Source organism: Coturnix japonica, chromosome 1 (assembly GCF_001577835.2).
Source record: "Coturnix japonica isolate 7356 chromosome 1, Coturnix japonica 2.1, whole genome shotgun sequence".
Classification (NCBI taxonomy): Eukaryota; Metazoa; Chordata; class Aves; order Galliformes; family Phasianidae; genus Coturnix; species Coturnix japonica.
The window spans coordinates 161039876-161062280 of NC_029516.1; the positions used below are offsets into that span (position 1 = coordinate 161039876).

The window sequence follows — 22405 nt, forward strand, 5'->3', positions numbered from 1 at the left end:
CAGAATTGGCGAATCAATCCATGAGAATCCTTCCTTGTTTTAATGTTCAGGGCTACAGCGCAGGATTATTAATTTAATCAAAGATATTTTTAATTGCAGAAAAGGCAGGGCTTATTACAGCTTTACTTAAAGCAGTTTAAGTGCCACATTAACTGGAATCATCAGCACAGTATTTTTAATAAACAAAGCACTGATAACATTTTCCTACAGGCATACAATCAGCCACTTCCAAATACTACCTTAAATATTGTAGAATATGTTGAGTTTAAAAGTGTCTCAGAACACAGGCAGTTTGGTATCAATTATTTATTTCTTCTTAACAGCTTCAACCTGGAATTGTGATTCCGTTTAAGAAAGTTTAGAAAGGTTAAACCAGTGGTTAAAAGGTTGATGTTCAAATTGCTCTGCTAATTCACAAAACTTGTCAAGAAAACTCAAAACAACACAAACACAGAATTGTAGTAAGCAGAGATACTGATAGGTTCTATGGATATGCAAACAGAACACAAGATTTAACACAGAACACTGAGGTTAATTAAACAGTTTTAAGAATGACTTACTAAAAGGGATTAAACTCTCAGGGTCATTTCAGATGCAAACTCTCCATGCAGTGATGCTGGAAGCTTTTATAGCTGAACCAACAAAAAATCCTTTGCAACTGTTAAGCAGCAGTGATAAGACATAGACTGTCCTGAGGCTCTGCTGGGACATGATAATCCTCTCCTTATGTCTTCTATGAGCAAAATAAAGTTCACAGTATCTCTACAACCCCCAGACCACAATAGCATTTCATCCAGAAATTGCTCCAACTCCAGAAATCTCAGAGAGCTGAAGCATTAACAGTCAGCCCATGGGAGGCAATTAATGCATCTAAACCATTAACCAGTGACTCAAAGAGATGCAATGAAGTCCCACAAGACTTTCTCTAGAAAACTGATAAACCAATCAAAGCGATTTGAGAAACTATTCAAAAGAAGCATGAACCAAATTCCCATCCATCTCTTTCTGCATTGGAACTACTGAAACAATCAGAGCAAATCTGAGTCCACAGCCTAAAGATTGCAGCTGTGGGCTAAATTCCCATGGAAAAGTCAAGGCAGAAGCACAGCTGACAGTTAACAGAAGTAAAATCCAGCAGCCCCAGGAATGATTTACAGCAGATGCAGAATTTTCATCATATCTTGATTATATTTTTCCAAATGGGTCACTGACAATAGATTCTCAAGAGATTCAATTCTACCCCTTTGCTACCTGGCACAAAGATTTCTTGAGCCACATTCAGCCAGTTTATCACGAATCCCTCAGCGTATACTCAGGAGGAAAAGACAACAGGGTGTTAAAGTATTTTTCTGGTTAAAATCTCGACAGAGCATGGCATAAGGAGCAGAAAACAGAATGCTGCACTAAGGATTATATCTTGCAGTGATGCGATACACACCGACATCCATGACTGAATTTGTCATAGCTTTATCTTGTGCCTCCTGCTCACCCAGGTGTATTTTATAGATGTGCTCACACGCATCCCTTCAATCTTGAGCACCAAGATTCTTAACTCCATTGTGACTGTGAAAATTTTAAACTACAAAAAATACTTGAAGATATATTTAGTAAAATATATAAAATCTGATACATGAATACTAACTCCTGGGGGAGTTGCAAAATGTTGGAGGAAGAGCAAGGGAAAAAGACAAGACATGAGAAAAGTGTAATTACTCTGATGTTGCTGCTGATCCTACAGTGCTCTTAAGTCGCTCAGGAAGAAATAATTCACATGAAAAAGTGCCCCTGAAGACTGAGTACCTTGATCTTTTCACATACTCAAAAGACACCAGTTTTCCTGCCTAATAAGGATCCCCATCCTCAACTGTATTCCAATCATTTCTCCTCCTCAATCTGTTCTAAAAGATGAAAACTCTCTCACTATGGAGTAGGTTCTCCAGGTAGGTTTCTCTCTGTTCTAATTGGGCAACATTTTCCTTACAAATCTTGAGGTAATCAGCCTCTGGTATTACAGACAGCTATTTTTCAGTCAGATGACAATCTCTAAATACCCAGTTTGTACAACATACAGAGTAAATTCTTAAACATCAAGTGCTTGGGGAGACTGCCCTCAGAGTGACTGGATGCTAATAAGTTCAAGAAGACAGACAGCTAAGTTGCGTAGCTTTACTTTAATTTTAATATCTAGTACACAGATACTTTCCCTTCTTCGACTTGCTCAAAATTGCCAATGGCTGAAATGATTCACTCAACTGTAATGACTAAGCTTTACCTCCTGGCACAGCTAGCAGATGCTGTCCTAGCCCTTTCTAGCAGATGTCAGTGCCCTCTTTTGGGGGCTAGTTATCATATTTTGCATCATGTTGGATGTTGCTGGCTGAGGACCACAAAGAACATCAATAAAGGAGCTGGAAACACCATCCCAGGATAATAATCCTGAGATTCCACATCTACTCCCTGCCCAGCATCCCACAGATGCATTCAGCTGCATGTGGAAAATGCCTTTCCTACAAAAACAATTTTCTTAAAAGCAAGAATTATGAAGTGAGGAAGTTATCTTAACACATCAATAGCACTCTAAGGCATTTAAACAGCAAAACAGTAAACTCACTCAATGAGAGCCACGGTCACATTTAGTTTCATTGCAGCTAACAGCTACTTGCAGAAAAAGAGCTTTCAAATGTCAGGGGAAGCCTAGAAGGGAAGGGCAGGGCCTAGTTCTGGGCCCATGAGAGCCAGCCACATAAAGCTGCTCTGCCACTTCCCTATAGGAGAATGATTTTAAACTAGAAGAAGGGAGATGCTGACTACATGCAGATAAAAGAGCTCTACTGTCTGTTTTCACATCCTTTTACACTCAAATTTAATTAATGATAATAAATTCTAAGAAATACTTTCTCCAAAGCATCCTTCTGACTTGGTTTATTTATTGTGTGAGGATTTATCCAAGGTGGAGTCAAATAACACTGCAAGTACCTACTCATCTAATTCTACGTTCCAGCACACTCAGTAGAGTATGCCAGAATTTGGTTATTAAATCCCATTTGCAGAGCCTATCCCTCATGCCTCAAAGGCTGAGCAAAAACTTCCCAGCAATTGCTGTGGGCTCCTGTGACATCGGGAGAAATAGATTCCATTTTCATTCTGGAAAATAAAGCCAGACACTGCTGATCATAAAGACAGAACAAGAAACAGCAGGACAGCAGGGCAGGAATCACACCAAGCAAGAGAAGCAAAAGTCATAATTGATGAATTGTTATTTAATATTTAGAGTGGTAAAGTAAAAACGAGTTTTGGTCATTTCAGACCCAGCAGGCTGGATACTACTGAAAGATGAGAAATAAGACTCCATAACCCAAAGAATTTATCTTATGGGAGAAGCAGTTAAAGCAAACAGAAATAAAGTGGGTAGAAGTGGAACAACAGATTATGACCCCAGCCGCTTTGATGTGACTGGCTGTTCAGAGCTGTTGATCTAATCCCTTTCTCCAGCTGTTGGACTGCATTAATATGTAGCTAAAAATACCTTCACTGGGTTTTTGGTTCTCCGTACTGCTTTCTTTTTTGAGAAAATGCTATTAATTGTTCAAGGAATTGTGCCTGGCAGAATAAGTGGGTCACAAGCCATATGTGAAACTTTCTGAATTCCTGATTTAGGCAATATACGTTAGCTACACTTGTTTCTGTTTCAGTAGTTTCTCTTTTACTATTTCCCCCCCTTTTTTTTTCCTCTGGGTGTCTCATAAGAGCTGCTTGAGTCATATCCCACACAGACTATGGAGAGCTTCAGCTACTGCAGCTTCAACTGTAAGCTTCTATAAAGCAGGGAGTGTTCTTAATTAATTCCTCAGACACCCAGCAGCCTGAAACTGCCACCTTTATCTATCACCTGCTGTTCTCTTGCACGTCCACAACTGAGATGCCCAATTCCAGGTTGTCACAGTTGTTCCCAGTGGAAACATCTTCCCTTCAAACAAGTCCCATAGAAAGTGACAGGATTTGACTGCACGGAGTTCTAGCAAAAGTAGCCTCTAAACAAAAGAAAAAGGCCAGCAGTTTTCACAGAGGATGACGTGAAGCTTCAGAGGTTTGCCTCCTCTTGCATAGAGCGAGTTCAGCACAAAAGAAGTCCAAGCAATGACAGGCTTACACAGCTGGTACTCTCACAGAAAGTCTGCCAGGCTGCATCCAGCATGCCAATATTGCACAGAGGAGAGGAAAGTGTGCATCAAAATGTGCTTTTGTCTTATCCAACTTGAGAAGGTGATTCTGCATTTAAACCATCCATTACACACATGTACACCCACAGAGAGCAGATAGACCACTCTTCATTTCCCGTCATTAAGGAGAGATTCATTTGATTGGCAAATAGGACAGGGGAAGAACATTAGTAAGCACAGCCTTCTAAGAAGAATGGCCTTATTTCTCCAGCTGCTGAGTAATACGACACAGGTTTCTTTCCATACTTCAAAAAGAGGTTAAATGAACATACAACCAAACATTTACAAAGGTGATACGGTCCAATCTGATCAGTGTTTTCTCACTATATTCAGATGTTTGTTAATCATTCATTCCATAATTTTTCTACCATGCTTGCTGCACACAGTAAAACTTTGCCTCTCTATACATTCAGTTACACACAGAAAACTTCCACTGCTTTACTGAGGAATCACAACGCCGGTGGCTCTCATAGCTTGCCATCTCTGAAGGGAGGAATAATTAATCCAATAAATAGGCTTTCCATTGTAAACTGCACTTACTTTCCACTACTGAACTACAGTATGAAGTATCTTCCTACTCTCATATCTCCCAACACATGGTCACCTTGGAAAAACACAGAACACTAACCGTTTTCTCAGGAGAGTAAGATCTTTGCTAACTGCTGAGAATGAACAGGAACACGTGTAACACAAGTGATGCAGTATGAGAAATGCCATGTATTCCTCAGCCCATGTTCTGGAAAATCCTTCCTGTTAAATGAAACGTGCAATAGGAAAAACTAGAAGAGCCATGAGGAAATTAATAATATACATATATGAAAAAGGATAGGAAAGGGTTGGGGCCTAACAAAAGGCTAGAATAAGCTTCAGTGTAAACACCCATAGATTAAAGAAGAGTTTCAATAGAAAAAAGCTTAAATGTGATTTCACCAAAAACCTTACTGTCCTCAGTACTGCAGCCATCAACATGGCCAAGTATTTAGAGGAAATAAAAGTGGCATCAGCACTGCAGCTGAAATGGCGGTTCACTTGATATATGGAATAAAGAAGCTGCAATTTCTAAAGGTTTCCATGTTATTTATAGATATGCACACATACATGCTTTCTAATCTTACTCAGTATCTTTTCATAATGTCATTATAACCACATCACAGCAGGTGAATAACAAAAGATAAGCAAGAGGAAAAAACCTGTGAAGAGTCATTGACCAAATCATTGCTTATTAAAGTAATAAACATGGTAATCACAAAACAGTTTGAAAAACAGAAGCATTAGCTTGATCAAAACCAAACACAAATCCTTACCTGTGCCTTCTTGTTCCTGGCTTCTCTCCGTGCTGCTTTCTCTTTCAGCCTTTTCTCCTACAACAAATGAGAAAATCCAGTTTTAAAGAAAATTCTCAGCCTGTTTTTCTTCTAATATTTCAAGATTTTATTGGAAACACCTAGATACCTTTTATGCAAACAGTACAATGCTGGAATCGATTCTAAACATTACTGAGGAAAAAGGATATACAAAAAGATCTGATTGAGATATTATTTCTTATTCTTGCTCTTAAAGGAGATCAGAATGATTCACATTTATATTTAAACTTCACTGACATTCATGACTTTTGAAGGAAATATACAGTTAAGTACTTTGATAAAGTTAGGGAAAAACTGCACCAAAAGATCAGTTTTCAAATTTCTCGCTGTTTTAACATGCAATTCAATCTATTTAACGAGCAAAAATGGTAATTTCCCCTACTTCAGAATTGCTGAAGACTGAAATCTATAACATACACTCAATAGCTTTCTTATCTCCATTATTAACTAAATGTTACTGAAGAAGTTTTGTTAGTAATTGCATCAGTTCAGAAGCCACAACATCAAACTGCCTCCACCAAAGGCAAATGAGTAAAAAGCAATGATAAAACTCATTCAAAGCCGCCAGCCAGATTTCTAACAACCCAAAGCAGCCAAAATATTTAACGTAACTGACATTAATCACCCTGTTTCTCTCTTCTTTTTGTTACTGGGATTTGCTTATTTTTAAACCAACTGAACCATTATTTTATATGCTGTCAGGTCTTTGTAATTTAACATCCTTTCAATTATCGATTTCATGAGGCAAGGAGAGAAATTCAAGTAAGGGCACTTACATCAGTTAGGAAAGGACACCATTCCCTTTTTTCATTTGTCTTACAGAATCACAGAACGTTGTGGTTGAAAAAGACTACTGAGTCCAACATCAACCCACACCACCATGCCCTCTAACTAGTCCCTCACTGTCACTTCTCTATCCTTCTTTAACATCTCCAGGGACAGTGACTCCACCGCCTCTCTGGGCAGTCTGTTCCAATACCTCACCACTCTTTTTGAGAAGAAACGTTTCCTTATATCCAACTTGAACCACCCTTGGCTCAGCACAAGGCCATAAACTCTCACCTTAGTGATTCTAACAATGCTGGTTATTCAAATTTCTTTACATTAGCATAAAAAAAAAAGCTTATGTGATGCATCTCATTCTTTGAGCAACGTAAGCTGTTCCTAGCACCAGCATGCAAGTCCACATAAAAGAGGATAACCCTTTAATATCAGCTCTGGGTCATCATGTCGGCACAGAAAAGGATGAAAACCATGTTATGGCATGAACAGTAAACAGATTCAAAATTTTAAATGAAGCAGAAAATGCTTTTCCTTTCAAACATGAGCTATGTATCTTTATGAAAGAGAAAAAGAAGGGGAAAAAGTTGGAAACACTCAATGAACGTTTCCTCACAATGCAGACTTCAGCAGTGACAAAGGGGAATTAGACAGGATATGACCATGTTCCAGGGAGAGTTTGTATGATTCCCTTCCAAGTCTAATTCATATTCATTTCTGACCATTTTTACTTACACCTTTCTAATGATTTTACTCAGGTTTTCCATTTTCTCTCAATCCCTTTTTCTAAGTGCTTCAGTTGGGCATTCTTTGCTCACTCAGGTCACCATTATTCTCTTACTTTTCTGCTAAAACAGTGATCCTTTTCAAACTTCACTTTCAAAAAAGTGAAAGAGAATGCAGAGCTCAAAAATGACCTACTAGATATTACAAAGCAGGATAAAGCTGTTTTTAAATTGGGCAGAACAGAAAATGTTAGATAGTGTCTTAACTACAGCCACAGGCTTAAGCCAACACAGTTGAAATTCCTGCTCAAGGGATTTACGAAGAGCACTGCAAAGTCCGCTATGAAAGCAGAAGATTGACATAATGCCACAGAAGAGAAATATGCCAGACAGCACAATAAACGTATGTCTCTAAAGAACAGTACATACAAAAAGATCTTAAAGGTGCAGAGACTGAAATGAGGAGTACAAAAAAGAAAGCAGGAGAAGAGATGGGATCAGTGCACCTGGCTACCACAACATGGGCAGTAATAGTTCACACTGACCTGGGCAACCAGAACATCACCCATATCTTTCTTTCTTAAGGCACCCATCTCCGGGGGAAGAGCTCCCAGCCTTCACAGTACATTCTCAAGTTCTTATTCTTATTTGTCCAAGGAGGCTGTGGATGCCCCATCCCTGGAGACATTTGAGGCCAGGCTGGATGTGGCTCTGGGTAGCCCGGTCTGGTGGTTGGTGATCCTGCACATAGCAAGGGGGGTTTAAACCAGATGGTCATTGTGGTCCTTTTCAACTCAGGCCATTCTATGACTCCTACAAACGTGTTCTCAAACCTATCTTAAAACACAGTTTTCTCTGCTTGAGCCCAACTTAGCAAGAAAACCTTCCTCCATTTTCCAAAAAAAAAATTCTTGAAACAGTACACTGTGAATCAGGAGCCACTGGTTTGCAACGTTCCAACTGCTGAGATTTTGGTCTATTTAATTTGTGCTGCATCAACTTAAATATAATAAAGTTATTAATCAAAACGCTCAAGTGAAAGGCTTGTGGAAATGTCAACATATTCCATATGCATTTATTAACCAAAACAAATTCTGTTCTGATCAAATCACAAATAAACACACATTTCACTACACCTACTTCCCACAAAACCCCACTGATTACTGATATGCTTTTCATTTTGCTCCTTAGTAAGAAGCCTTAAGGCAGTCATTCTATTAGCCTGCTGAGGACTACTTGCAGGCTAAATTACTAGTTTATTATCCTTAAAAGTATTTGCACGGTAGTTCTCAATATCTTCCAGAACTCTCCTGCTGCTTCAAGAACCAATTGAAACCAACGTAAATAGTGTTACACAGCTCAGGGACCTTCCAGACAACCCTTCAAAATTTTCCTGCAAATGATCAGTTTTCCCCACAGTTACACAAGTAGCTAATGAGGACAGTCAGTAATTACAGTGATCACAAGAATGAAAAGCTTTAGTCATCAACACATAGTTTGACATTATCCATTGGCTTTCAAGTAAACAAGAAAGAGTTACCATTAGTGAACCCTTTCACCTGTTCTGCATTCAAAGGGGCAAAGGAACCAGCTCTGTCCTAACAAGGAGGCAAAACCACAGCTCACATTGCTTCTGCTTCTAACATACAGAAAAGCTACATGCTGAACTCCGCCACTGAATTCACCCTCCTGCTTTCCTCCCACCACTGGATTTTAAAACAAACACCCACGCCCTTCTTACTTTTCCCTCAGGATACTAACAACACTTATTAAAAACTCTCACATTGCACATTTTTAGATTGAGGTGAAAAAATTAATCAATTTGGTGAAGTTTGGGATAAGTGAGAGATTCATATAAACACTGTTTAGCAGCCGAGATACTTGATATATAACGGTATTTGATATATATTTGATAGATATTAAAAAAATACCTGCAATCTTGAAAGCCTGCAGGTATTTTCCACCCTGAAAACCCTTTCTTCTTTGATCCTCTTCCTACAGTTAATTAAGAGTTCATTTTAACTTGTCAAGGGGTTTATCTGCAACATTTAATCTGTAGGGATTATTGTCATGTGTAAAAAGGATTTCTGCAAGGTTCATACGCAGATTTACAAGAAACAAACCACTGGTTTAGGTGGTGTACAGCAGTTTTACCAACCTTACTGACCTCTTCTGCTTGCTTACCTGCAGGCATGCAATAGTTTCATGCAAGACAATCAGTGCACCCTGTTTCATAGCACTGCAGCTTAACCTGGCTGGCAGCTCAGCACTGCACAGCTGTGTGCTCGCTGTCCTGCCCCAGTGGGAAACAGAATGGGGAAAAAAGAGAAATGTGGTCTGAGATAAAAACTATCCACTAAATCAGGAAAAGAAGAAAAAAAAAGAATAGTAATTATAATAATATGATGTATGTACGTTCATCTTTTTTTTTTTAAATATATTATTTAAATACAGGTTTTGATCAAAAAATTTAACACTGCACTTAGAATAACTGATCCTTTACTTACTGATGCTACACTTTGGTGCTACCGATCTATTAACTCTAAGAGCTGAGGTCATGGTTCTAACACAACAGCTTCCCAGTAGTGGCTGGGATTCAGAGCAACGTCAGCCTGCTGTCTAAAGAATTCGGGCTGCACTTGCTAATAAAGCTTTGCCGGCTGACAGCAGTACCAGATTTCATTTCTTAGTAGTTACTATCAGCTGTTATTTTAGTAGGAGTTATTTTAGAGACTCAGAGTCAAAAGTGCTACAGCAAATGTACAAACAGCTGCTCAGAATTTCATAGCATCTCTTACATCCTGGCATCATCCCTATCCAAAAGCTGGTTTCTGCCCAGATTTTTAAGCACACGTGCTCTGAAACACAACTCCGTATATCTCACCGTGGTACCCCACATTTGTTTCTCTCAGAAGAGCTCACGCCAGCTCTGTGCTACTTACATGCAAAAGCTGTTTGTTTTGGTTTTTTTAACTGCTCGGCTGGCAAGCAACTTGGGATCTGAAAATCCTGCTCTAATAAACACACCAGCAGCCTGCACAGCAAGATTAATCTGCTCTACACAATCAGCATGCACATGAGCCAACACAAACAATTTCTGTCCTCCTCCACAGCGGTTCTGCGCTGCACAGGTGGACAGAATAAAAACTAGAAATCAGTGAGAACTATTTATTATTTTAATAGCTTAAAAATAAACAGGATGAGGGAGGGCAGAACACACACGGAATAAGACAATTTTCTTTCAGCTGTCACGTTTTTGGCCATCGCTACATTCTATTTTTGTTTTCAACCACATATTTAAATGAGCTTTAATATTTGTTTAGTGATAGAGATCATCTACATGCAAACAGTGGCCCAACCACCAAAACAACACTCCCAGCTGAAAGATAAAACCGAACAGAACAGATGCTGGGTATTATTTGCAGCCAAGGATAAAACAAAATATAGTGTACAAAATCAGTCACCGCTGAATACACAAGTTTAAACATCTTCAGGGAAAGGAGGCAAAGCTTTCTGATGCCTTTGGTGATTGATTTGTATCTTGATCTGTTTATGTTTGGCTTTAGATATCTATTAAATAATCTCATTAAACAACAAACTACACAAAGATAACAATGTAAAAATCTCATCTGTACAACTGGTGCTTATTTATTAGGCAGGGAAAATGAAACATGCAAGTATAGAATGAAACGCTTAAGGCAATATAGGAGAAGTGTGAAAGTGTGGTAACAAAAGCATGTGAAAGACAGCATAATGGTAGCCTTAAACATTAAGCAAGCAGTGGAGAAGGACTTAGGGGTAAATGAAGAATGCATCCTTATTTATGAGAAAGAAAACAGAAACTGACCCTTAAAGGGCACTGTTAGAACAAAACCAATTCAACAGGAATCTGCTGGAGAGAAATGAAAACAATTCCTTTCTCATCTAACATCTGAGCAAACCAAACATGTTTTCAGGATAGACATTCTTTTAACCAGATGTTAAGTACTTTCAATAGGCCATCTGGTTTGAACATACATACCCTTATAAATGTATACAAATTTATACATACAGACTGCTTCTAATAAATAGGTTTCCAAAGAGAAAGAGATATTAAATTAAGCTAATTAATATACAGAGGCAGTACAGTAAGATTCCTTGTTGTATGCAAATTGCAGTCTGAGTCGGACTCTGAACATACACAAATGAAGCCAGCTGAAGCCTCGCTTTCTCCCCTACTCTGCAGGTGCCTGTTCTGGCTCTCCCTCCTGTGAGTGGCACTGGCACACACCTCATCTGGGTGGACACAAACCAGCTACTCCATTATTTCAGTTCCAGCTTTGTCACATCAGCTAGATGAGGATCAGAGGGTACTTCAGCTTTAAGTGCAGCCCATCCCATTTTCAAAGTGAAAAAATAAAGGAAAATGCAAGCAATGAGCACAGTGAGGGCAAATGGATTCAGGTGCTCAGACTGGACAAAGATGGCTCTCAGCCCACACAGCAGCAGCCAGCCTCCTTATCTTAACAGCTCTGCATGTGGGATGGAACAGCAGCAATGCTGGCATGCAACAGCAACAGAAGCGCTCCAACATGCTTTCTAACAAAGTAATCATCCTCTCCTAATTCATTTCTACACATTTCTCCACTCTAACGCTTCTTTTTGAGCTCCTCTCAGTTGCTGCACTCTTCACTTGATATTCTGCACCTACACCAGAATGCTCCTTACAGGAGAGAGTGGTGTTATCCCCCCACAGCACCAAACCAACCACGCAGCCACGCCATGACCTGACACACTGCTGCTCACCAGGATGGACCATCCAGGTGCTTTACCTACTGGGGAGCACAATGCTTACCAACATTACTCCCTTTGAAACACAATGCACTCGCTCTTCAGAACTAACATGCTGATTGGATTTCCCACTCCCCATATTATTTTTCATGGGTTTATTTTCCAGCATAATGAATGGTTTGTGTTGCCTAACATCTGCATTTCCCTTTACTAGGTTTTATGGGGCCCTGGGCAGCTTCAGCTGGTGGGTGGCAGCCCTGTCCATAGTAGAGGGTTGGAACTGGGTTGGCTTTAAGTACCTTTCCAGCCTATGGCATTGCATGATTCTACAATACCTAACACGTCTAAGTCATAAACTTCCTGTCATGAACAGAAATCATTCGCAATAGAGAATCAGAAGCAGACAAAGTCTGCAGCTGCAGTTGTAGGGAGTGTAAAAGGTCAGCCAGAAAAAGAGAAAAGTACAAGGAATTCATCCTGAGAACTCTTCCATCTGGGAAATGTACAGTCAGCACACAGGGCTGGGGCTGGATTAGAGCCACCAGCTACAGCATTAGATGGCAGGTAAGCCCTAAGGAGAGCAGCAAGGCATGGGACACATGAGGGAGGGATAATCACTGTACGCACCAGCTGACATCCCAACTAATTGATACAATCATTCTCCTGATAGTTACAAAACCACCAGCACTACTGTTTTAAAAACAAATTCACAGCTAAATTCCAACATTTGGCTACTTACATGATAAAAAGAAAAAGAATTCTCTCTCCACAGGTAAACTTGTACCTCATTTCCAGTTTTAAAAAATTCCAGGCAGCATCATCACACATGAGGTCTGCATTTCCTTACCAGTCCGCAATGCTTCAAAAATGAGTTTTATCAGAAAGCTGCTCATTACATTCACTTGGGAAGGGCACTCCTGAAACCACAAGTTCTATCCTATCAGAACCTCTCCCTAAGTTACACTGAGTTCCCTGCAGTACCAGGTCCCTGAGGATGGCCGCAGCCTGCTTGCAATACCACCCAGCTCAGGGAAATGATGCCCCTTAGCCATCTTCTAGTGCTGATCATCCCAAGTTCACAGCATACTGTACTTGCTGGAAAGGGAGGAAAAAATGAGGCTTCTATTCATTTTTCCTTCAGCACCCAGTTGAAAGAAAGAGAGGTTATTAAAAAGCAAGACTAATCCCCTATGCCAGCGTTTTCATCCTTAACAACTGCGCTTTTTCAGTTGAAAGCTTGAAAAATGGAGAGCAAAAACATCTTCTGAATACTTTATTCGCTTCTCCTTTTATTGTTGTTTATAACATTTTACACATTTCAAAAGGAGCTTAAATTCACACCTCTCACTGTGTTGTCATTAAATTTCCCTTAATGCAAAATTCTTTTCACATCATCTCGATCAGTGCTACTGCCCCTTCCCTTGTGGTCAACTGCTAAAATTCACTCTGCATCCCAAATTGCAATAAGAATTAATTACGTTACAATTATATCTCAGGTTTTTATTTATTTTTACCCATCACATTTTCAACTTTCCCCCATTTGCAAAGGAAACAGAGGATAACAGAATATGAATCTCTTGAAGGAAACCTAATTATAGTGTAGATGCTTTGCAAGTTTCCACACGCCTTAAGGCACTGCAACACACATCTCATCTAATCCAAGCATCTCATGAATGCACCAAAACGTATTTCTGATCATACTGAAAACTGTGCTCATTTAAATGACATTCACAAATGGATTTAAAAGCAATGGCCTGTGGATACTTTTTGAGTAGGTCTGCTATTCATCAGAAAGGATTTTGTGAAGAAAGTTCATATTAAGCTGACAGGCCATATTCACCTCAAAAGTTAATAATAAAAGAAGTTATTTCATGGAAGTTTTCATTTTAAGAAGTTCCTTTTTTTCTTTCCTTGAGACCTTTTCATAATCAAGATAATTCCAAAGAAACCATAAAAAAGAGGGATTTTCAATGGAAAAAGACCTATAAAAGGACACTTCTTTCAGACATTAAAAAGCAATGTTTTCGTAAGTGCACCCACAATCCAAATCAAAACACAGACCCACATGTGGGACATAAAAAACCTGTTGAAACAAAGCAACATTAGCACAGCCCTCCACAAGCTGTGCTGATATTCTCAGCCATCCTTTTGAGGTTGAGGCAGACATTCCACTTCACAGGCCCTTTGATGGCTGGATTACTGAGGTACCCTACTGAGGACTGCTGCACTTGCTTTATACAAAACCAAAATACATTTGTGCTCTAGCGCTTTTCCCACCCACCTAAATAATACTTTTAATAGATGTAATGTGTTTCAAAAAAATGATTCAAAGGATGGAACAGGAACTGCCAAACATCCGAAACAGAAAATTACAGCAATCCCCAGGTGCAGCACAAAGAAAGGAATTAAGGGAAGGAAACATGAACCAACACACACACCTCTGAGGTGTTGCAGGCCAGGCTGGATGGGGCATGTTGCAGCTCAGCTGGTGGATGGCAGCCCTGCCCACAGCACAGGGTGGGCTTTAAGGTCCCCTCCAACCCAAACCATTCTATGGTTCCTTGATCTAGACTTGTCATTTTTAACATTCTGACACATGCTATTTATTTTTACTGGATTAGCATGAACTAGATAAAGTTTTCAGACCACATTTAGTAGGTTAAGTATAATGAAATAAATTTATTTATTTTTATAACCTACTGCTTATAAAAAAATACCAATACTAAAGAATTCCTTTTTTGGCAGACTTATTCATGCAGATACACAGGTATGCTGAATCATCAAGTTTCTTAAATAAAATTTATAGAAACAAGTTCTTATTCTACCAAGGTACTGTCTAACACCGTGTCTCCTTATATACCCAAAGTCTTCTGTTATACCCAAAATGGGGACTTGAGGTGCATGCAAGTTTTCTGCACATAACAAATGTTTACAGGTCAGCACACCACAAACAGAAACAGAAACATGGTCCAAATTCTTATATTCAGAATATACTATTTTAAAACAAACTTTTTTTTTCATCTCATCAACCACAGATGTGTTAATATATACAAAATAGCAGCAAATTTTAACAGTATCTTCATTCTGGTAACTAACTCGATACATTTAATTAAATTGTCTGGCTTTTGGAAGTTCAAGTTCTGAAACAGACTTGGGCTGTGGTCACACACATGGCGTAGCCAAGAAATACCGCTCACTTCTACACCCCACACCCAAGTCCCAGAACACATTTTGGCTTACTCTTGTTACATAGAAGAAGTTATCACCTTTTTACACTATCCAACAGTAGGAATTTCAAAGAAAATCAAAGATTTAGTAAAGCACTGATTATACCTTCTGTAATAGCCCGTATTGCAGGTTGCCATTGGAGATCACTAAACCCAATGCAGGGGTTACAAGGCCAAAGCCACTCCATAAAGCAACTCCTGAACAGTACTAACAATTCAATGCAGACCTGTCCAAGGGAATGCCTAAAGATGCATCTCTATTTCTATGTTGATTTATAACTCTCCTTAGTTAATATTTCCTCCCCACCTACTTCACTCCTTTGTTATTTGTGAGTCACAAGTCCTTTCTGCATTTGGGTCTCTAGGAATACTCATCATCTCACACTGTGCCTCTGGAGGGTGCACCTACCTTTAACAGCACAAGACACCACTGGGTAGGCAGTGTGAGAGCGGCCACGTAGGAAAAAGGAATTCTTTTTACTGTCAGACAGCTTGAACTTCAAATAATGAGGTTTTCCTTAACCCAGCCTTAAACATCCTTCAAAAACCCTGTCTGGTCCCTAGCACTCTTTACATAATCCAGGGCTGACCACCTGCCCCACTGATAATGCTATGAATTCCAAACAAGTAACAGTGACAAACCAATGGCTGCAAGTAGATACCCTATCATACTCATTTAGCTACAGTCTCTAAATTATACCATGGAGCTTCTCCATACAGCGTCAGTTTAACCAATTATCCAGCTTCTATGCAGAAAAATTTGAACAATATTGGACCCATATAACAACAACATAGCCCCTTAATGGCATGCTAGAAGAATGGCTCTTCTGATCCTTCAATAAGCTTAATATGACCCAAGAAAAGGGAGATTCTGCTTGCCTCTGTTTACATCAGACAAACCAACAGGACTTGATATATTTTCCCAACTGTTATAACTAATTCCTAAGCAGCAACAGCTTGCAGCCGGGAAACGCCGACATAAAGCATATCTTAGTAAAAAGGTACAGCAACAAAAATACGTTCCATCTGTGCTGCTTTACCTTACAGAACCTCTATTATTTTTGTCTAAAATTAATTGGCATCTCAAACGTTTTCTAAAGAGAGGGTGGAAGATCATCTTCAACCACAAGAGTGGTGAGAGAGCAGGGAAGCAAACGAGTGTCTAACAAAGGGAATTCTGAACTATCAGCTTTCCTGCCCTTGTCCATTTCATCTCTTTTAAATATGGGAAAGTAAAAACTGAGGAAACCAAACATTTTGTAAGACCATTTCAAAAATTAAATGACAATCAGGAGACTGAATGCTACTACCATAAGGAACAGTTTTTACCTCTCACTATTCAGCCAATATAAAAACTCTGAATGTGCAAGCAATGCTTGAATGCCGCTCTTAAAACTGAAGACACGTTTCACAATCCTTCAATCAGAAGATCTCTTTAAAAAACATTTTTCTTTCTGTCACAGCACCTTCTTTCCTTTTTTTTTTTTCTCATTTTTTCGTTTTTCCTTTTCCTAAAGAATAACCCCTATGTACAATGTGAAAAACTTTTATGTAGTAAGGCAGGTTTGAGAAACTTGTCCCTTTCCATAATTACAGAAAACCTCCAGTCTTCTACATTTATGGTGCAGCATATTCTGTTCATTTTATTTGTCTGGCTTTCAAAAGGAGCCATTCTCTCTCTCCATCGTATCTCCACAGGTGAAATATTGCTTTTCTAAATGCAAGTGAATATCTGATCAATGTTATTTGTTCTCCTTGGCGCTATGAAGACGAAGACGCACTAACGGACCAGTTGATGAAGCACTTAATCATTAGAGTCTAGCACCAAACATAAAATAGCATCACTCAAAGTATGAATTTGACAGTAAATGGCAGATTGACGGTGAAGTCATATATCAGTCTCTCCTTGCTTTTCAAGCTGCATCTTTGGAATCTAGTACCATTGTTTTCCTGTAAAATTCACTATAATTTTATCTCTATTGTAGACAATAGATTACTTCTTTGCAGCTATTCTTAAATGTAAAGCTGCACTAATGAAAAACATAAATCTCATGAATTCAACAGGACTACAGTGGCAGATTTTCAAGTTAAATGTGTGAAGTTTGCTTTGACTTCAGCTGGTATACTTCAGCGCCCAAATGTAACTTGAAGATTCTGTTAATCCTCTCTAAACTGTTCTGTTCAAATGTAAGCCTTAACTGAGGCCAGAACATTCAGCATCAATCACTAACAATTAGTGGATAAAGGCAAACTGGATTTGCATTTGCAAGGCAGGGACATAAAACATCAAGTTTTAATGCTTTGGAAATTAGAAGCTTTGAGTATAAAGTAAGTCAATAATAAAATATAGTCCCACAATCTCATGTTTATCCATTATCAGGAGAAATGCAAACCTTTCTCACAGTATCTAACAGCATGATTACTGAACACCAAAGACCAGTTGTCCTCCATACAACCAACTACATGACCAGGTCAGAAAACTCCTCTATGTTCAATGACAAATTATCCAGAACCAGCTTGCACAAATATGACGTGCAATTTAAAGGCTCTACAATGCCTGAGGTTTTTTTAAGCATCTGAGTTGTTCTAAATACCTGACTGCAGTTACTAAAGTTCCCACATGAAAGCCAAAAATTCCACAAAACTGTTCAAATAATAATGAAAATAAACCACCCAAACCAACCAAATAACGGTCTAAATAATAATACACAAAAAGTTAGGTCTTACATCTGTCTGAAATGCATTACTGAATGTTGAGCTCAGGGTGGTCTTCAAACACTGCGGAGTTTTTTTTTCAAGTCCCCTTCCTCCTGTACACTTGTACTGGCATTAAACCAACCAAACTCTTCCTTCCCTCCAAACAAGCCCTTAAAACCATAAAATAACACTCCCACTAAACTCTTACCAGATTTACATAAACATTTACATAAACCCGTCCTGTACGTATTCCATAATATATTTAAGCATACTCAGTTAGCAATCTGTATCGAAGTATCTACTTCTGCACTTCAGTAAGAAAGAAATTAAGAAGAAATTAACTTACCCTGTGTTTTTCCTTAATTTTCTTCCTGTATTCTTCTTTGTCAAATTTGTCTTCTTCCTGCAGTATCTCCCTCACTTTATCTAAGTTGATACCACTAGCATCATCTTCTTCATCTGCTTTTACCAAACTGGATTTTTGCACAGGAGGCCACTGCTGCACTAACTGAGTTACAGATGACAAGAAAAAAAAATAATTAGGAATGTTTCTTAGCAATAAAGTCTGAGTAGTCCAATATATTATTTTTCTGGACTAAATAAAAAGATTGTCATAGAATCATTAAGGTTGGAAAAGATCTCTAAGACCATGTAGTCCAATTGTCCACCCACCACCAACTTTGCCCACTGAATCACGTCCATCAGTGCTGCATCTCTGCACTCCTTGAACACCTCCAGGGACTGTGACTCCCCCACCTCCCTGGGCAGCCTGTGCCACTGCCTCACTGCTCTTCCAGAGAAGAAATTGCTCCTAACATCCAACACGAAATCCAATCATTTGCAAAGAAAAAACCCCAAACTTCATACAATACAAACTCAGATACCTTATTCACCATCACATTATTCTATTTGGTCAGAAAAACAAATGAGGTACTTGAAACTAATCTACAGTTGAAAACAATTTAAAAAACAACCACTTTGTTTTTCTCAGCATTGGAAATGGAAAAACATTTGTTTTTATGTACATATTTGAAGCTGTAAAGTATAATGTTAGAAAAGTTTAAGCAGAATGTAGACTTCCTTGTGAGGTTATCAGCACAACAAAACTCAACAGTGACTAGCAATCCACAGTCACTCCTTTCTGGATGAAATCAATACATACTTCCAGGGGCTATGAAAATATCCAACTATATCACGGGCAAATTTCAATGCAATTTTACATCAGCACCAGTAGGTGGAAATTTGATACTCCCATAGGTTTTCCAACAATATTTTCAATCTAGAGATAGTGAATGTTGGAAAGAAAACCACAGACTCCTTCTAAGTTTTGTACATTAACTCAAGATTTAGAGTAGCTTTGGCAATTACCGGTAAGAAAACAGCATTACATTTCTAGAAGAAAAAAATCAGTTCTGTATTCCATCTAGCCTTGAAGATAATATGCAAAAACAAAATACAGACAGCTACATGTACTAACTGTTTTTTTCCAAATACCTTAACATATAAATGTGAAACAACTTGACTATACAACACCTCTCTGCTCCTCAGAGGACCTGGATATAAATGGATGCTGAACAGTTTTGCAGAACTTAAATAATGAGAACAACACACTTCTGAAAAGTAATTTTTAATATGCATACATATATAGACTATAAGCATTTCTGTTTTTACAGGAACTACAAATTCAGTTCCCACCTATATGGAGTTATTCTGAATTATCTTACCTCTCCATCTTCAGTAAAGACTATTCTTGTGTTCACTTTAAATTTCTTCTTTAATATCTTTTTGGCTTCTTGGGTTTTAGTTGTTTTTTTCTTCATCTTGGAGTTTGACTCATTCTGTAGAAAAGAATAAACACAATTTCTTAGAGGTTTTCTTTCAGTAAGAGGGAGGGTTATCACAAAACATATGCTTTTAACTTTCTTAAAAGCAATTAGACATATTAACATGTAATTGCTAAGAGGCACGAGCACAAGAATGATGCCTTAATGAACAGCAGCTAAGAGCCCTTCTCAGAATCCTGTTTCTCCATGAACATGTTGTTTCATGACGAACTTATTTATTCTGTTAGAAACTTAGCATGTTTTAAATCCTACTCAAAGCAGGACACCAGACTCATCCAAATCTCATGAACCTTTCTGGGATGATGACACGCAGCTCATCAGCTTATATTGTCAGCCTGCAAGCTCATCATACCAGAAACGCTGTATAACTGACTGAAGCCATTAGTCACAACTGATCAGATCACTTTTATCTCACCTGTCACCAAGTGATCAAAGTAACACACCAACGCAAGTGACTTCTGTATCAATGAAAGGCAAAAGAAGTCATGCAGGAACTTTCCTATTTTGTATATCCCAGTCTGTACTGAGGTGGGATTGGAAAGTATAAAAGTGTTGAGATTTTGAAGGTAGCTTGCAACTGTGGGAGAGCTATTTCAATTTCAGAGCATTTTACTAAAGCAATGTCATCCCCAAATTGCTCATAAGAGTTTCCAACACCCATCTCTTAGTTGGTAGCAGCAGAACACCACAGAGCCAAAGAACACAGAAGATTCCTGTCCTATAACTCTTTTGCCAAGAAGTTCTTGAAAACCAGCCTGAATTTCTGATAAGAAACAACCAGCAGGTAAAGCAACCAAAAAGATCCGAGCTCTTCTTTGGCTGGTTTTTGTTGTTGTTTTGTTTGTTTTTTTCATTTTAATCAGTTTTCTGCCCTACACCAAAAGGAAGCAAAAAACCTAATTCAAAGTCACAGTCATTACAGTCAGTCCACTAACACACTGAAGTATGAACTACAGAAGAGAGAAATCAGTCTTCCTAACAGCAAAAATGGCTTGTGACAGCTACTGAGCGATGCTATCAGGTAATGACTATATCTATTATAGAAAACTGTAACTACAGCAAGACGTGCAACCTCAGTATTTCACACAACTTTTGCTGCTCTGTGCAGGTGCTACTAATGAGTGACACATATCCTTAACAGCTCACAAAGCCACACTATTCCTTCACTCCTGCTGCTTATCCTATAAACACAAACCATTTAAGCATCTACAAAAACATAAAACCCTCATCTCTGCACAGCAGCTCATTAGTAGAACAGGAATTGTCCAGGGCAAGAACTTCAAGAAGGATTACTTTATAGCTGGTACAGTGGCATTTCTTACTAACAAAACATTTTCTTTCAACAAGTGCTTTTGCTTCTCTTTATTTTTTTAGATTTATTAGATTCACAAACTGCGCGTTCAGAATGCACAGTATAAGATTGGTGGCTGAATGTGGCAGATGTACGACTGAAAGGTAAGAGATTATGATTAAATAACACAAAGAGCATCAGAAAGAAACTGCATACCTTATAGATAATTAGATTGTACTCTAAACTGGGACACACTCTTTAGTTTACTAAACTGAACATGTTCCAGAAAGGACCAGTATTTAGGCCTCCTAGTGCTCTTTCTCCTGACAGCCTTAGTTTAACACCAGCTAAGAGTGCAGAGATCCAGTTGGCTCAGATACCAAAGCATTTAATCACAGAATTAGGCAAAACTTTATGAATGACATGATTTGCTGTACAGCAGAAGTGTCACAGCCTGAGACAGAGGCCTGGTGGGTTAGATCAGTGGCTGCTCCCACAGCCTCCCTGTCTCACCACGGTCTGAATCTCCTACATGGTTCAGAAAAGCTGGGCAGATTGGCCCCAAAGCTACCATGAGGTATCCTGACGATTGCTTCAGCCCTCCCCTGGGGACATCTCTCACACAGCTCTGGAGTCCCTACAGCCCGTCAGTCTCTCTGCAACCTAAGGGCCTCCCTCCATGCATGCCCAGAATCATCTTTCAGAGCATCCAGTCCTCCCCTCTCCTCATGTCTCTCGTGCCAATGGCCACCACTGTACCTTGAGTGTGTTTGAGCCAGGGGTTTCTCCAGGCAGCAGTTCTGACACACGTGGGGGTTGTTTCTATCACCCCAGCTCACAGCCTCTGCCCACTCCCCTCACCAGCTCAGCCCTATCATCTACACCCAACGTGCTCCCCTCACCCAAAATCCAACAGTGCTGCTCTCTGCTGTGACCCTGCACTTGAACAGCTATGTAAAACCATCCATCCCACATTACAAAGGCTTCAGATTCACTCATTCACTGTAAGAAGCAGGCAAGCAATTGGTAGGCCTTCGATTTTCGTAACTTTCAGTGCCAGCTGGTTTTCTGCATTGTCCAAGGTATTCTCTTTGTTCAGCTCCCATTTTCATCTTTTGTAATAGAAGATACCTGACAATTTACAAGCAGCAAGTTGGCATTTAAACCTCTTTCTCCACCGTTTCATCTGAATTCTTCACAAGGAGTTCACCTTGCCAGCAGCTGGAGGCTGCCAAAAGACCTCCTCTGTCTGTTTAACCTCAGGTGCTGCAGAGAACGTGGTTTTGGCAGGGGCAATGACTCCTCTTTAACTGCTCAGTAAACAGAAAGCTGAGGTTACAGGCGGTGACGGCAGAAGCACTGTCACACCAGCAGACATGGGTGCATAGAAGGATTCTGCTAACATCTAGACTTTGCTCCTAACAGCAGAGCACAGACTGTGGCTGAGCATTTTAAGATGAGCTGAACGTGCAGAGCAGGACCCCACA

General features: G+C 39.3%; 1 protein-coding gene across 2 annotated transcripts in view; it reads right to left on the minus strand.

The window, feature by feature from the left end:
* Window positions 1-22405, minus strand: part of DDX10 (DEAD-box helicase 10) — a 137544-nt gene that overhangs the window by 42786 nt on the left and 72353 nt on the right. Inside the window, exons 14-17 of one of the 2 annotated variants that reach the window (XM_032442172.1) lie at window positions 19508-19621; window positions 18130-18291; window positions 5525-5581; window positions 4849-4970 (exon numbers count right to left, since the gene is read on the minus strand). In XM_032442172.1, coding sequence (XP_032298063.1) covers window positions 4849-4970; window positions 5525-5581; window positions 18130-18291; window positions 19508-19621 — 455 coding nt within the window. The remainder of the gene's footprint in view (window positions 1-4848; window positions 4971-5524; window positions 5582-18129; window positions 18292-19507; window positions 19622-22405) is intronic. The other variant, XM_032442171.1, reaches the window with a different exon arrangement.